The sequence below is a fragment of the Rhineura floridana genome, chromosome 3, assembly GCF_030035675.1.
Source record: "Rhineura floridana isolate rRhiFlo1 chromosome 3, rRhiFlo1.hap2, whole genome shotgun sequence".
NCBI lineage: Eukaryota > Metazoa > Chordata > Lepidosauria > Squamata > Rhineuridae > Rhineura > Rhineura floridana.
This window is the reverse complement of record NC_084482.1, coordinates 148,934,965-148,950,673: the sequence shown is the minus strand read 5'-3', so window position 1 is coordinate 148,950,673 and position 15,709 is coordinate 148,934,965. Positions and strand designations below refer to the sequence as shown.

The 15,709-nt window shown below is 41.6% G+C and overlaps 1 protein-coding gene across 1 annotated transcript in view; it reads left to right on the top strand.

Annotated features, from left to right (window-relative positions):
• DNAH12 (dynein axonemal heavy chain 12) overlaps positions 1–15,709 on the top strand; it is a 292,017-nt gene that overhangs the window by 194,570 nt on the left and 81,738 nt on the right. The window contains exons 46-52 of the mRNA XM_061618291.1: positions 2,774–2,907; positions 4,796–4,958; positions 7,158–7,238; positions 9,032–9,208; positions 11,724–11,855; positions 12,640–12,729; positions 13,593–13,733. Coding sequence (XP_061474275.1) covers positions 2,774–2,907; positions 4,796–4,958; positions 7,158–7,238; positions 9,032–9,208; positions 11,724–11,855; positions 12,640–12,729; positions 13,593–13,733 — 918 coding nt within the window. The remainder of the gene's footprint in view (positions 1–2,773; positions 2,908–4,795; positions 4,959–7,157; positions 7,239–9,031; positions 9,209–11,723; positions 11,856–12,639; positions 12,730–13,592; positions 13,734–15,709) is intronic.

Here is a 15,709-nt window from a genome sequence, read left to right as displayed (position 1 = left end):
AGCATTTGGGAGCAATGATAGATACGGAACTGGAGACAATTTCTCTTTCGGAAGACAGAGTTCAAAAGATAAAATTGGCTGTTCAACCATTGTTAGCGAAGCCTGCAGAGGACTTGATGGTCTTAGCACGGGTTTTAGGCATGCTTGTTTCCTCTATCCAAGTTACGCCATGGGCCAGATTTCATGTTCGTCCTCTACAATGGACACTGTTACCATACCAATGGCAGATAGCACATTCCATGCATCTCCAGGTTCCTCTGACGTTATGACTGAGAACCGCTCTTCATTGGTGGACAAAGGATTGCAATCTACGCAGAGGACTTTCCTTAAAGGACCCACCACGGGAGACTGTCACATCAGATGCGAGTCTGCAGGGGTGGGGAGCTCACTGCAGAGGTCAAATCCTGCAGGGATCTTGGTCCCCTCACGAATCAAACCAAAGCATTAACTTACTCGAACTTCGGGCAGCACGGTTGGTGCTGCAACATTTTGTGCCTTTATTCCATCTCAAACATGTGCTGCTGAGAACAGACAACAACTGTGTGAAAGCGTTCATAAATTGTCAAGGAGGGACGAAGTAGAGAATGTCTAAGCGGACTGGTTAAGCAGACAGGAGATGTTGCCGGGAGAGTGGCAGTTGCACAAAGATGTGTTCAAACAGATATGCAGCAGGTTTGGAAGGATGGATGTGGACCTTTTCGCTTCAGATGTCAATCATCAACTGAAGAGGTATTACACTCGCTATCCATCCCTCAGAGCAGAGGGTGTAGATGCCCTAAATTCTCCTTGGCCGAAGGCAACACTGTATCTCTTCCCTCCTTTTCCATTGCTATCTCGGGTAATGAAAAAGGTAAGGATGGAGAGGGCCAATGTTGTTCTACTAGCACCAGATTGGCCAAGGAGGCCATGGTTCTCAGAGCTAGTCAACCTATCTGTCAAGCCCCCATGGCGTCTGCTTCTTCGACCAGATTTGCTGCTACAAGGACCGCTTCGTCACCCCAATCTCCAATGGTTGAGCTTAACCGCATGGAAATTGAGCGGGGCAAACTGCTGAGGGCTGGATTACCAACGGAAGTGGTAACCACAATACTGGCATCTAGAAGACAGTCCACAATAAGAAGCTACCAGTATACCTGGGCGGCCTTTTTGAAATGGTGTAATAGGAATCATGTTACACCTAGGAAGTCAGGAATTGCAGAGGTGTTATCCTTTTTAAATGCTGGTTTGAAGAATGGGTTGAGACCCAATACTTTGAGGAGACAAGCATCTGCGTTGTCAACAGTCCTGTCTAAATCTTCTTATGCATCACTGGGAGCTCATCCCTATATGAAACAATTTCTAAGAGGGGCTTCACTATTGTCAGCACCTGTTCATCATCGTGAACATGGAATCTTCACAAGGTCTTGGCAGCTCTTCAAAAACCGCCATTTGAACCATTGAAAACGTCTACGTTACAAATACTTTCCTTCAAAGTATTATTTCTCATAGCAATAACTTCAGCTAGACGAGTATCTGAACTTGGAGCTCTCTCGGTGGCAAAACATCTATGTATCTTCCATACTGACAGAGTCATTTTGAGAACAGATTCTACTTTCGTTCCAAAAGTTAATTCAGCCTTTCACTGTCAGCAGGAAATAGTATTGCCAACATTTTGTCCTTCGCCAAAGCATCCTCTAGAGCACGCTTGGCATTCATTGGATGTGAGGAGAGCACTTAAAGTCTATATAAATAGGACTAGGCCAATAAGGCAAACTGATTCTTTGTTTGTTTCTTACCACCCAACTACTCTCGGTAAAAAGGTGTCCTCCTCTACTTTGGCGAGATGGATTAAGGGCTGCATGGCCTTAGCATACAGTTCTCTCAACATACCATTACCTTCAGGCATCATGGCTCATTCCACTAGAGCAGCAGCTGCCACTGCAGCTTATTCAACAAATGCATCTCTTCAAGAAATATGTAGGGCGGCCACTTGGGCAAACCCTAATACTTTTACTAAACATTATAAAATAGATATTTATGCTTCAGCTGAAGCAGCCTTTGGGAGGCGAGTTATTCAGCAGGTCCTGAGTGATCATTGAACATTTATGTACCCACCCAATCAATACGTCAGCTCTGGAACATCCCACTTGGGGGTGTCCTGGTGCCCACTGGAGAAGGAACCGTTTTACTCACCAGAAAGGTGTTTCTCAGTGGGCGCCAGGACACCGCCAAGGCCCACCCTGGGATACAAACGACAGGAAACATGATAATAAAACGGGTGGACACTGAAGAGTCAATGATCACTCCTCTCCCATGTATCATTCAGTGGAGTTGGCAGTCGCTCTGAGTAGAGACTGTATAGTTATTTTTACAACTTAAGTGTAAAATGTATGTTTTCATGATAATTACAGTTAATGTTGTCACAGTTTTTTAGATATGTATAAGTTTATATTTTAAGCTTGGCCAGACGGCGAACTAGCACTCCGTGGGAGGGGCCGCATTAACGGTCGTTTTGGAGTGTTAACTCTTTCCTGCCTCAAGCACTAGCAAGGAACACAATACCCCACTTGGGGGTGTCCTGGCGCCCACTGAGAAACACCTTTCTGGTGAGTAAAACAGTTCCTTCTCCTTCTTTGCCCAACAGTTCAAGGGAGATAATATGGGCCATTTCTCCTTCTTTGCCCAACTCATAGCAGATTTCACAAAGAACTGCTGATGGGGACAGACTCAGATATTATGCTGTGCTTAATAATGAAAGACACATCACAGGTGACTTTTATATTATGTTTTCCAGCCATGGCCTGAAGATGCTCTTGAACGTGTGGCTGTTAAGTTTTTGGAAAGGCTTGAGCTCACAGACAATGAACGTCAGGAAGTTGTTCCCATCTGTAAACACTTCCATACTTCTGTGTTGTCCCTTTCTGAAAGGTAATCTTTCTATAAGGATTCATAAAGCAGGCTAGTACAAGAGGGAAGAGGAAAATACTAGAAGGGAAGAGAAAAGTCAGATTTGTGCCTCATCCTCAACTCAGGGTCAAATAACATGTTACATGAGAGATGCATGAACAGGATATCTTGTGTTTTGTTTTTTAAAAAACAGTCAAAGTTGCCTTCCTTCTCATATTCATGATTTAAATCTCATTCTGTCTCTTATACACTATTTGACCATACGGTATTTATGTTTTTATCCACTGTATGGCAAATCGCAGCTTCAGAAGGAAGGGGGTTAAATCAGGAAAATGGGTCAATTGCAGTGTCAAATAAATTCAGGCACCTTGTGGTTGCTTTTAAATAAAAACAAGCGAGATCCTGTTTACAGATCACCTGTATCATGTCTAGTTTGCCCGTTAGCTAAGCTGATGCAATGGGTTGTAAGCTAATTTAGTTGTATTGTATTGACTGACATCTAAAGAACTTACTGTACATGATGGTAGACCTATGTGTTGGAAAACGAGTCATTGCTGAATTTGTATAAAGTGGGAGGGGTGATTTAAAGTAGAGAAATGGCATAGGAAGCTGCGTTACACCAAGTCAGACTATTGGTTCATCTAGTTCAGTATTGTCGACACTGACTGGCATTGGCTTTCCAGGGTTTGAGGCAGGAAAATTTGCAGGCCTACATGGAGATGCCAAGGATATAACTGGGACCTTTTGCATGCAAAACATGTGCTCTACCACTGAGCCACAGCCCTTCCCCAAGTGATGGGCAAGAGTGGGGAATTCAACCTTTCCCCACCTATTGCTGTAGGTAAGTTCGACCAGGAGAAATATAGTTGAGGGGAGGCTGATTCAGGAGAAAACAAGCATGGGTAAGAGAAAGATTCAACAGCCCCTACCACTTACCTGTTTTCTTTAAATTGCTTCTCACCCTCACCACATTTTCTATAAATCTGGCATCATTCATTCAGCATTCTAACACATGGGTCATTTTGCCATCTCATGTGAAGCCCCTGAGTCAGGTGTAGGGAACCTTTGGCCCTCCAGATGTTGCTGAACGATGATGCCCATCAACCCTGGCCATTGGCCGTGCTTGATGGAGTTGATGTTGGAGTCCAGTAACATATTTATTTATTTATTTATTTATTTAATTCAATTTTTATACCGCCCATAGCAAAGCTCTCTGGGCGGTGTACAACAATAAAAATATAAATTTACATTTCAATTTTAAAACCACATAATCATCAAATCAACAATTAAACAAACAAATGAAACATGTAACTGACATATACAACAATAATACAGATACTAAAATACTAAAATATTAAAAATATTAAAAATATTAAAATGCCTGGGCAAAGAGGAAGGTTTTCACCTGGCGCCGAAAGGATAGTAAAGCAGGCGCCAGGCGTACCTCGTCAGGAAGGGTGTTCCATAGTTCGGAACATATGAAGGGCCAAAGGTTCCCCACACCTGCCCTAAGTACTTCAATTTAAACAGGTCAGGCTAATGGTTAGTGAGTAAATTTGTTAGAGCTTTTTCAGATTGTCTTTGTACAACAGTCACACTGGTCTTCTTCAAAAACAGTAGAGAAATATCCACCTCACAAATAAGAAATAACAGGAGAGTAGCTTACTTAGGGGAGGAAGAAGCCTTACAAATTTCAGAGAAAAAAGGAGGAAAACACTTGGGTATTTCACAATCAATAAGTAACCCTACTGCATATTTATTACCAGAAAACTGATTGCCTGGAAAAGTCTTTAAGCAACATAGCCTTGTAATGTTTGATGGATATTCAGATAATATATCACACTTAATGAAACAAATAGATCATTCCTTTTTGACTCAAGAGAGTGACAATTTTTTTCTCACGCCACAGATTTTTGAACCAATTGGGACGACATAATTATGTTACTCCTACGTCCTATCTTGAACTTATTGCATCCTTCCAACAACTTTTGACGCAGAACAGAGATAATATAATGAAAGCAAAAAAAAGATATACTAATGGCTTAGACAAACTAGCTTTTGCTGAATCTCAGGTAAGTCAGTTGTAATGAGGGCTGCTTACCCATGTCTGGTTTGCATGTAATGCCAATACCATGCTGGTATCTAGAAGGCCATCAACAAATCGCATCTACCAGACTGCATGGTCAGCCTTCTCCATCAGGTATGCTTCCAGGGCTCTTCCACCTTCACGAGCCATGGTAAAACAAGTCTTCCTCTGTCTTCATAGAGGTCTGAAGAGGGAAGTGATAGCTAACACCTTGCGTCGCCAGGCTTAGTTTGATTACCCTTCGAGTGCTTAAATGGGCTCACATCCGATGATTATAGGTTCTTCCTAGGCAGCTGCCATCCTTCCCTCGGCAGTGTGTCACCATTTTCCTTCCTGGAGCTTACCAAAGGTCCTGCAAGCCCTGCAGCGACCTCCCTTGGAGCCTCTTAGGTCAGTACCGTTTTGACTGTTGCCTTCCAAGGTTCTGTTTCTGGAGGTGGTCACTGCAGCAAGAAGAGTTTCAGAGTTGGGAGCTTTGTCCTCAACACGCCATCTCTGCATCGCCCAAAAGGACTCAGTTATGCTGCATCCAGATCCGACCTTTCATCCCAGAACCAATTCAGTTTTCTGCTGCAATCAGGACATTGGTCTTCCCTCATTCTGTCTTAAGCCCGTCCATCCACTGGAGAAGGCCGGGCACTCTTTCAATGTTCGGGGGCCCCTCAAGTCCTCCCTGTCTTGAACCTAGGACATAAGATTAATGGATTCACTGTTTGCATCCTTTCACCATGGCCACTGGGGGAAAAAAAGGTTTCTAACTCCACCTTGTTTTGTTGGTTGCGCACCTGCCTTACACTGGCTTATGAGTCGCAAAAGCTTCCAGTGCCTAATAAGATAACGGCGCACTCGACTAGGTTGCAGCATCCAGTGCACCTCTTGCAGATATTTGCAGAGTGGCTGTATAGTTACTCCAGATTCCTTTCTCAAGCATTGCAAGATAGACGACTACGCTTCTGCCAATGCCTCTTTTGAGAGGCATGTTCAGCAACAGGTCCTTTCTCATATGTAAGCAGTGGGTGGTCCCTCCCTGTTGGGGCTGTTTTAGTACATCCCACGTGATGGCATGCTGCTTGGGGAAAATGAACCATTGGTCTCACCTGAAGGGTGGTTTTCTCAGGTATCATGCCATCATGACCCTCCCTGTTGGAGGATACCTGGGTGTTTTGTACCACCTCTCAAATTATTTCTGTTAAACTTGTACTGGGTCCATTGTGTGACTGAGTCAAGACCTTTCTGGTTCTATTAGGAATGAATGTGGTTTGGCATTATTTGAGGCACTGTCTGTTTTCCTTGCTGGTAGGCCTGTTGGCCCTTGGTACTTTTTCAGTTATTTCACTTTGGCCTTGTCACAAATGAACTGGAGTGGGAGGGGCATGGATGCCCGCAGGTCTTGACTTCAGCATATTCTTGCCTTCGAACGCTAGATGGCACTATAACCCACGTGATGGCATGATACCTGGGGAAACCACCCTTCAGGTGAGACCAATGGTTCATTTTTCCCTCTTAAGTGGCTTCAACATTTTAACTATAAGTATTTTTGGCTATTGTTGTATAGTCTTCTATTTTACATTGCTGCTCTACAATTCATCCCATTATAGATGTTAACTGGGCAGACTGGAATATGGTCTTGTTTAACTTTTCCTGACTCACGGCAGAGCAGCTGCAAAACAAGGAAGTCTCCCTTGCAAGGGGGGGCTTGTCGTGCAGGAGTGCAATGGGAAATTGAGCCTGCAGCCAGGCAGAGTTTGGAGCCAGGTCTCCTACAGGAAAAGTGCCAGCAAGAGACTCTTAGCCTTGTGAGCAGTTTCATATTCCAGCCACTCTTGCCTTGCAGTTCTGTAGCTTATCTTGCAGGGGGAGAGAAGTAAACCATGGTTAGGAAACGGTGCCAGGTTTATTTATAAAATACAATAAATATATAATTAAAATAATTAAATGCAATAAATAACAATCAAGTGACCAAAAATATTCTTAAAGGTTTTACAGCAGCAGATATAAATAGCTGGCAAAAGTCATAATTCTCATGTTACTCCAAGCCATGGTTTGTATAATGCTTGACTTAATGGCACAATCCTGTGCATGTTTATTCAGAAGTAAGGCCCATTGCATGTCTTAACGCTTCATTTCTCTTGTTCCAATTTGCCGTACTTTAAAACAACTCATGGAAAATTACTCTTGGCTTTAGGTTGGTGAAATGAAGCAAGAATTAGTTGATTTGCAGCCTAAGTTGGAGCAGGCTAAAGTGGATAATGCAGCTATGATGAAGGTAAAGTTTCTGATCCCAAAGATGTGTAGATACTGTGGTGCACCCAGTGGTCTAAATGATGCTGGTGTAGCTTAATATCTAGCAAAAGGCAAGTGGGGAATGTCCAATCTACTATACTTCCAGTCAGTTGTGATCCAGTATGTTATCTGTTAATTAACAAGTTAGGTCTTGATTTCTCCACATGCCCACTTTTACTGAAATCTCCGCAGTGACCATTTTTGTCATAATTCCACTTTTCCGCACTATGCTCCAGGGAGATAAGCTCTGAGTCCCTCATCCAGCTAATAGTGGGGTGGGGGTGTTTTTAGGCCACAACACTGCTAGCCTCCACGGGGGACAGTTCCTTGAATTCCTCACTTTATAGGTAAATTCAGTAAGACATTTGGTAAATGCGCCAATAAGTAAGTATCATAGAATAGTAGAGTTGGAAGGGGCCTATAAGGCCATCAAGTCCAACCCCCTGCTCAATGCAGGAATCCAAATCAAAGCATTCCCGACAGATGGCTGTCCAGCTGCCTCTTGAATGCCTCCAATGTCAGACAGCCCACTACCTCTCTAGGTAATTGGTTCCATTGTCGTAAGTACACACATGCATATCCCTACTCTGCTAAATTCATGGGGTCTTTGTTTGTTGCTCAGAATACCTGTAGGATTTAGAAATGAGGTTGTAGGAAAGGAAGCTTTATTCAGAAAGAAAGTGAGATATGCTAGAAAACCAAAGGTATACAGTATGTGAATAGGATTAAATGTTGAAGATTTGGCAATAATTGACAGTGAAACTTTTAACAAGTAACATATACTAATCTGGATATTGTTTTTCTTGTAACAAAGCCTAGTTGTGTGCCTATTGCACATGTGTGGTAGTTGTCAAGTTTGCATGTGTTTGCAGGGTTGAGCTCTTTTTCATTCCTTCCTTCCCTAAACTGTTGCTGCTGTGTTTCAGTCCTCCTGTCTACAATCTAACTTTCGCAGTGCTTCCTTCTATTATTGCTGCTATTACCCTTGGTACCACTTCCTCCTTTCTACTTGACGTGCACTAAAGCAGTTGTAGTACCACCTCTTCTGCTCACTGCCAGTGCTTGCTTTTACTGCTGTTTCTTCCAAGAATATGTATTTTCAAACTGATGCAAACCCTGATTTCCCCTCCTTTTAAATGTTCCAGGAATGGAGTTAAGCAAAGCAGTTTCCACCACATTCTAACATGTTCTCTTTAACCCTCTTCCCAGATTGACACCACCTATGATATTTACCTAAGTCTTTATCAGATTTTAGACTACAATTCCCATCAACCACAGACACCATGGCTGATGGCAGTTGTAGCTCAAAGCATCTGGAGGGCACAGGGTGATGAACGCTGGTCTAAGTGGACAGATCCCATAGGATGCTGGTTCTCCCCAATCAGTCTCTCTCTTTTTGCATCTCCATGCACATACACCAGGCACAATCAAACCCTCACACTAAGTGACAATAATGGCACAAACTTCCATATGGAATCTTGCTCACATATTCCTTTGTATTTTCCTATGGGGTTTACCTGGTCCTGCCCCAAAGTGCATTTTTAAAGCTTTTAGTAAAGGAACCTACCAAGAGTGTCTGTAATTGCATTATATCAGGAGAATGAATATAGGGCTTAGAATTTTATATAAAACTCTCCTTTGTAATATCAGTTCATCTTTTTCTAAACTAATGAGTTTTTCTTAAGAAATGAATAAATCAATCTGGTGGAGCTATAAAGGACTATTCTACTATTTGGTGCGCTGGATTATGTTTTTATTCTTTCTTTCTTTCTTTAGATAATTGAGAAAGAGTCTGCAGAAGTTGAAGCAAAAAGCAAAACTGTAAAAATAGATGAAGCACTTGCTACAGAAAAAGCAGCAGAAGCCCAGGCACTGAAGAATGAATGTGAAAGTGATCTTGCAGAGGCAATTCCAGCTCTAGAGGCAGCATTGTCTGCACTCGACACGTTGAAGGCAAGTTAAATTAACATGTGAAAGAAAGCATACCCTGGAATAGCATTATTTTGATATTAATGGACTGAAAGGGAGACCCCAAAGCTTAGCAATAGAGCACATACGTTGCATGTAGAATGGGAGGGGAACCTTTTTGAACCCACGGGCCAATTTTAACAGGTGCGTGGGGCTGCCCACCTGTCAGTCACACAATGTCACTATGATGTGACATGGCATGGGGTTCCAAAGTATAGGTGCTGACACACTAAAAGAACGATTTCTTACAAGTGTGGGATCTGTAACAGTGCCAGTTCCACAGACTGAAGCAGTCAAGTGGGCAGATATGGAGTAAGGTAGTCCTGCAGCTAAACTGGTCCCAAGCTGTTAAGGGCTTTATATACTAAAAGCAGCACCTTGAACTTGGCCCAGTAACAAATTGGTAGCCTGTGCAGATCTCTGAGCAGAGGTGTTATATGCTGACAGAGTCTCACTCCTGTCAACAACCATGCTGCAGCATTCTATGCTAACTGCAGTTTCCGGGACAAGTGCAAGGGAAGCCCCACACAGAGTGCATTGCAGTAATAATCAGCATGAGGTCCCCAATCCTGATCAGGACACTGGTGTGCGGGCTAGGGATGCTTGGTCCCCTGTAGTCCTACTCCAGATCAGACACTGCCCCTCAGGCCTGCTGATTGCCCAGGGGTTGGGAGGAGCTCCCATGTGAGTGAATCGGAACTCTTCCCCCATACAAATCTGGGTGATTTTTCCTAATATACCAGCAATATGTGGAATTAACTTGAATCATTTGAAAGGAGTTAACTTTACCGTTTGTTTTGCACATATTTTAATAATGGAACATTAAAAGGAATTAATTGGACTATGGATTTCTTCTTTTTTTTTACAATAATTTTTATTCAAATTTTCATAAAACATACAAAACAAAATCATAAAACATTCAAAGACAAAAAACAAAACAAAACAAAAATGATTAAACAAAAAAATAAAATGTTGACTTCCCATTGGTCGCAGATCAAATCAGTTATAGGTCTACAATATATAACAATCCTGTCTCTTAAATTATATTATAAAATCACTTTCCTCCAGTAGTTATCTTAATTAATCATCAAATCTCATAAACATTACTTTATTCTTTCCACAAAAAGTCAAAGAGAGGTTTCAATTCTTTAAGAAATATATCTATCAATTTTTCTCCAAATAAACATGTCGATTAATCCATCTCGTTAATAATAATAATAATCTTATTGTCATAACCATAGTCCAAATAAACATATCGATTAATCCATCTCATCAAAATCTGTTAGGTCCAATAATTTCAATAGCCATTATTCCATTATCCCTATTAATTCCATCTTCCATCTTCAATAGTCCTGTTAAGTCCAGTAATTTCAGTGTCCAATCTTCCATTATCAGTATTCCATAATAATCTTGCTGTCATAGCCATAGTCATATAATAAGAGTCTGATGGGAATTTCCTCTATCCCAAATATTTTCTTGCCATCAATTCTGAATAAGTTGCTGAAATATTGTTGTAAAGTCATATCTCTGTTCTTCTTTTTTACAAAATGCACTGGCTCATCTCTTGAGAGTTTTTCCATTGTCACATGGCTGCAGTTAATTCCATAGATTTTCTCTATATCAAGCTCCATCACGTCATTCCAGTCCAGAAGATTATCCAAGCCATTGATAACTTTATCTCTAATATCTTCATTAATTTCTTCAGAGATAACGTTAAATTCCAAACAGTAGATTTTATTTCTAATATCCATAAACTCCAGATCTTTTTCCAATTCCACATTTGTTCCAATCTCCAGGGCTTGTATCTTCCCTTTATTTTTTCTTTTCTCATCTCTGATCTCATTTTCCTCTCTCACAGGATCCCCTATTTCTTTAAGCTCCTGCGTCATTTTGCTCAGTTCAATTTTCAGCTCCTTACTGCCCTGTCGCAGGGTTTGTTTCGTTATCTCAATCTCATCCATTATTTTCTGAAACATAATTACTTCCAGATTCTCAGCCACTTTCTTGATTGCCATTTTTAAAACCACGAAAACAAAACAAAACAAAAATAAAGAAGAACCACTTCTTATTTCAGCAACAATTGGGTTAATATTCCAGGCTTGATGACATCACAGTATAAACAGAGCGGCCTGCCTTATCTCTCTATGTTCAAGAATACAAAACAAATTTAGTTCCCAGCATCAAAACAGTTAGTGGCGTCGTGAAGAAGCAGATTCGTCAAAATAAAATAGACCAAAAAGAGAATAAATTGGACTATGGATTTCTAAAGATTCCAACTGCTATATATTGGGTTATTTATGTGTCTAAGAAAGTTTAATAGATCGCTTATGAAATTATTAGGTAAATCTTAGATACAGGTGCAAAATTCATTACGGTGGGGCTTAGCTACAGCGTCTCTATGTGCATCCCCCGTTACAATATGAAAAGTTAGGTTGTTTTAATCTAGAATGTTTTCAGGCAATATATACTGTGTTAAAGTCAACAAGATATTTTATTTTAGCCTGCAGATATCACAATTGTGAAATCAATGAAGAATCCACCATCTGGTGTTAAACTTGTTATGGCTGCCATCTGTGTCATGAAGGACATAAAACCTGAAAAAATCGCAGATTCTTCAGGGATTGGAGGAAAGGTAAAATAGTTGACAGTAAAGCAACACATTTCTGATTGCAAAACTTCCTCTAATTAGACAGGAAATCCAAACCACTTTCATAATAGAATTATTCCATACAGTTTGACTTTGTATCTCAAGCCTACCTTTATCTGATGGTGATGGCAGTTACTAGCTAACATAAAAACCTGTCTTGGCTTAACAGTGCCAGTACATATAGTGACCCATTTTGCACATCACAGTAAATCATAGTTAATAGTATACAATAAATGCAACTTTCCTGTTTTGCTCCTCCCCTTAGCACTAGGAGAAAAAAATCACAATCTCTGGCTTAGCTTTAGGTCCAAGCCATGGGTTGTGGTTTATCTCACTCCCAGCAAATGATGACTTGTAGCCAAGATTTGTTCTTGTCTTACTGATTGTGTATTGTTGGAATGGAACAAACCATGACCCTTGTTTTGGATGTAACATTAAGCCAGGGATTGTGGTTGATTCCTCCATGCACAAATAAGGAAGGAGTAAAATAAACCATTAGCCATGGCTTACCATGAATTGCAAACAGGATCAATATGTTCATGGCATTGTAGATCACATTGCATATGTTGTCCCTGATTCTCCAGAGGTCACATCATATTTATAGTGTATAGATAATGGTGATTACTTTGTTCCTTACAAGCTGTCTTCTGCCAACGCCTATCTTCCTAATTAATATCCGTATAACTATGTATTCATAAGAATCTTTTGTGTTTTCTTATTTTTTGTGTGTGTTAAAATATTTTAAGTACTGCTTTAACTTTTTTAATAGATTTTAGACTACTGGGGACCTAGCAAAAAACTTTTGGGAGACATGAACTTCTTAAGAGATCTGAGAGAGTATGACAAAGATAATATTCCGGTAAGGGTGTGTGTGTGTGTGTGCGCGTGTGCGCGCTTTGTCCCGTAATAAATGATGATATAGTTACAGCTATCATTACAGAATTTGTTGCCTATAAAATCTTTAAAAGTCGGTACCTCTTTAGATGAGAGAGGGCTGTACACAAGGTCCTTGTAACACAATGTCACACAGGACAGCAGCTAGAGTAGAGACAGGCTTATCCCAACTCGCTTGGCTGTTGGAAGCAGTTTTAATTTGTTAGAAACTGTCCCAAAGTGGTTAGGTGCAAGCAAGAGGAGGAGGGGTTTCTGTCAGGAACAGAATGCTACAATGTGGTTACAATGTGTAGGCTAAAAATGATTGAGCTACTCAGTATACAACAAAACTTGGGGGTCCCAAAGCTTATTTCCCCCACTTAATGCAGGGGATGAAGGGACATTTGTAGGGGGAGAATCAAGGGGAAGGTAATTTCCTTGTCTCCAGTTCTCCCCTGTATGTGCTCTGCAGATCCTTTTAATTTTTTTTCATCCAGCTGAACTCTGAAACTGGAAGTGCAGATGCGAGAAAACTAACTCAGAAGAACTTTGCAGGGGAAAATCAGCGGGCACAGTGAGGGGTCAAGCACCCTTCCATCTAACTTGCCAATTCTCTATAGCAAATACAGCCTCATTTGGGGACAATTTCAGGATAAAGAGTTTATGAAGGCTTATTTGTCAAGATAACATGTCCATTAGTGGGGAAAAAGAACAATTACATGCTGATGGCAACAGTTATTCCATTTGAGTGATACATGGAACAGCAGGCAAATAGTTCACAGGTGTCTAATTACTGAATCCTAGATATAAGTATATATTCAAATGTATGAAATATTTTTTTTCCTATAGGTATCTGTGATGCAGAAGATTCGTGCTGAATATTTAACTAATCCTGAGTTCGATCCCCCTAAAGTAGCTAAAGCATCCTCAGCAGCAGAAGGTTTATGTAAATGGATTATGGCCATGGAAGTTTATGACAGAGTAGCAAAGGTATGATTGCTGATCTTTTCTCTCTATATGGAAAATTAGTATACAAAGACAGGTTCCTCTAGGATACAAGCAGGGCACAAAGGCTCTTCTTTGCTATTTTATCCCTAGCATTTGATACTACCTCTGTAGTTACTAGTAATTGATTGACTTATCCTCAGTGATTTTGTCTAATCCTTTTAAAGTCATAGCCCACTGGGTTGAAGACATTTTGCATTTAGGGTAAGTAGATCTGGGTCTTGCCAGTACCTGAACAGGAAGCCAGCTGGATGCCCTGTATGTTCTCTGAGTATGGGATACAAAAGTGGCAAATAGTCATAGAAGCAAACTACACTGAGCAGTTGACTGCCAGAATACTTTAAAATCCTTCTATAAAGAGCCTAATTATCTGCATATGCTTTTCTGTCTGGTATACATATGTCATAGTAGGTGAAAAAGACCCAAATGCAGTAAGCAGTTAAAAAAAAAGTCTGAATTTACTTCAGATGTAACCAGAATTTACATGGAATTTAAATGTAGAAGGGAGAAATACTTTTAAACTGCAAAAACAGAAAACTTAGAAAGATTCCTTAGGCTTAAGCAAATGCCTGGCGCATGGAGACAAGCAGTATATCCCAAAATATACTTCAGTCCCCAAATCCTTTGTTTTCACACAATTTACAAGAGATTCTAAACTTGAGTCATCTAAATATTACCTGAGTTCTGACAGCTCCAGGCAACCGTGAGCTGTACTTAGGCATCAGGATTTGGCTCCCATTTGGATCTGTCAAGAGATCCTTTTCTCATAGGGGGTTTCCCCTGATTTCAAAAGCTTATTGCATCAAAATTGGTGGAGAGGGTTCCTTAGTCAATAAGGAGAAATACTAAGAACCAATAATAGAAGAGAAGACATATGGAGTTTTCAACTCATGATGATGAAGGGCAAGTTGTTTTCTGCTTGTTTAAGTGACAATGAATCCACATCTGGCTCTGGTGTGGGATGATTTTCCATATGAGTCCGGTCCTCACAGTGGGTATTAGCTCCACCTATCGTGCGAAGGCAAGAATGTTCTTTGAAGTCAAGACTAGGGGCATCAGGCCCCTCCCACTCTCCAGTTCATTCTTGCCTTCGTACGAACAAGATTGGAATTTCTATAGCGTAGCATTTAGCTAAGTTTTTTCGTGTTTGTTTGTATATTTGTTCTGACTGGGTGCGGACCTAGTGTTACTTGTATGTCTCCCAAGTCCTTCCTCCCCCGGTCTTGTGTTTAACTACTCATTTGAGTTTATTTCCCTTTCGGACGTCTACTCCCTGTTACTTGTTTTACGGTCCCTACAGAGACCGCGGCTGCAGTTCTCTACGTTTTTTGGCCGTTTGCGAGCCTTTATCCCCGGGCTCTGTTGCTTCCATCGGGAGCTCCCGGCTCTGACTCCCCCGTAGCGATTCCCCTCAGCTGAGCTGCCTCGAGCCGCGCTCTGTGGAGCCCCTGGAGAGACCGCGGCTGCGGTTCTCTCCCAGGCGGGAGCTTGAAGCTGCGGCTCCCAGCCTTTTTCCCGCCACCTAATTTAGCCTGCCTGGGTACTGCCTCACGGGAGCCTGCTACTGCGGCTATCTCTCTCCCTCTCTCCCACTAACGAGCCTTCCTCCATGATTTTATTTTCGCCTCGGAGAACTCTGCACCCGACGGCGGCAGCGACTTGCCTCCTGCTGCCTTTCCCGTCACAGGCTTTTCCCGACCGCCCCCTCCTTGGGCTTTTTAGAGACGCTAGTGCGACTATCGGCCCCGCAACTTCCACTGCGAGACTGCGCTGGGCAGCCCTTCCCCCAGACCGCTAACATACGGCCGCCATTGCTCCTTCTTCCTCTCCGCCATTTTTGGACTCACTTTTTCCCGCTCTTTTTTCCGAGGGCCATTTTTGTTGTCTTCAAATTTCCCGCCTTTTCTGTTAGCCCTATACTAACCAAAGGATACCTTCCCTGTAAGCTATCTGTATGTGTG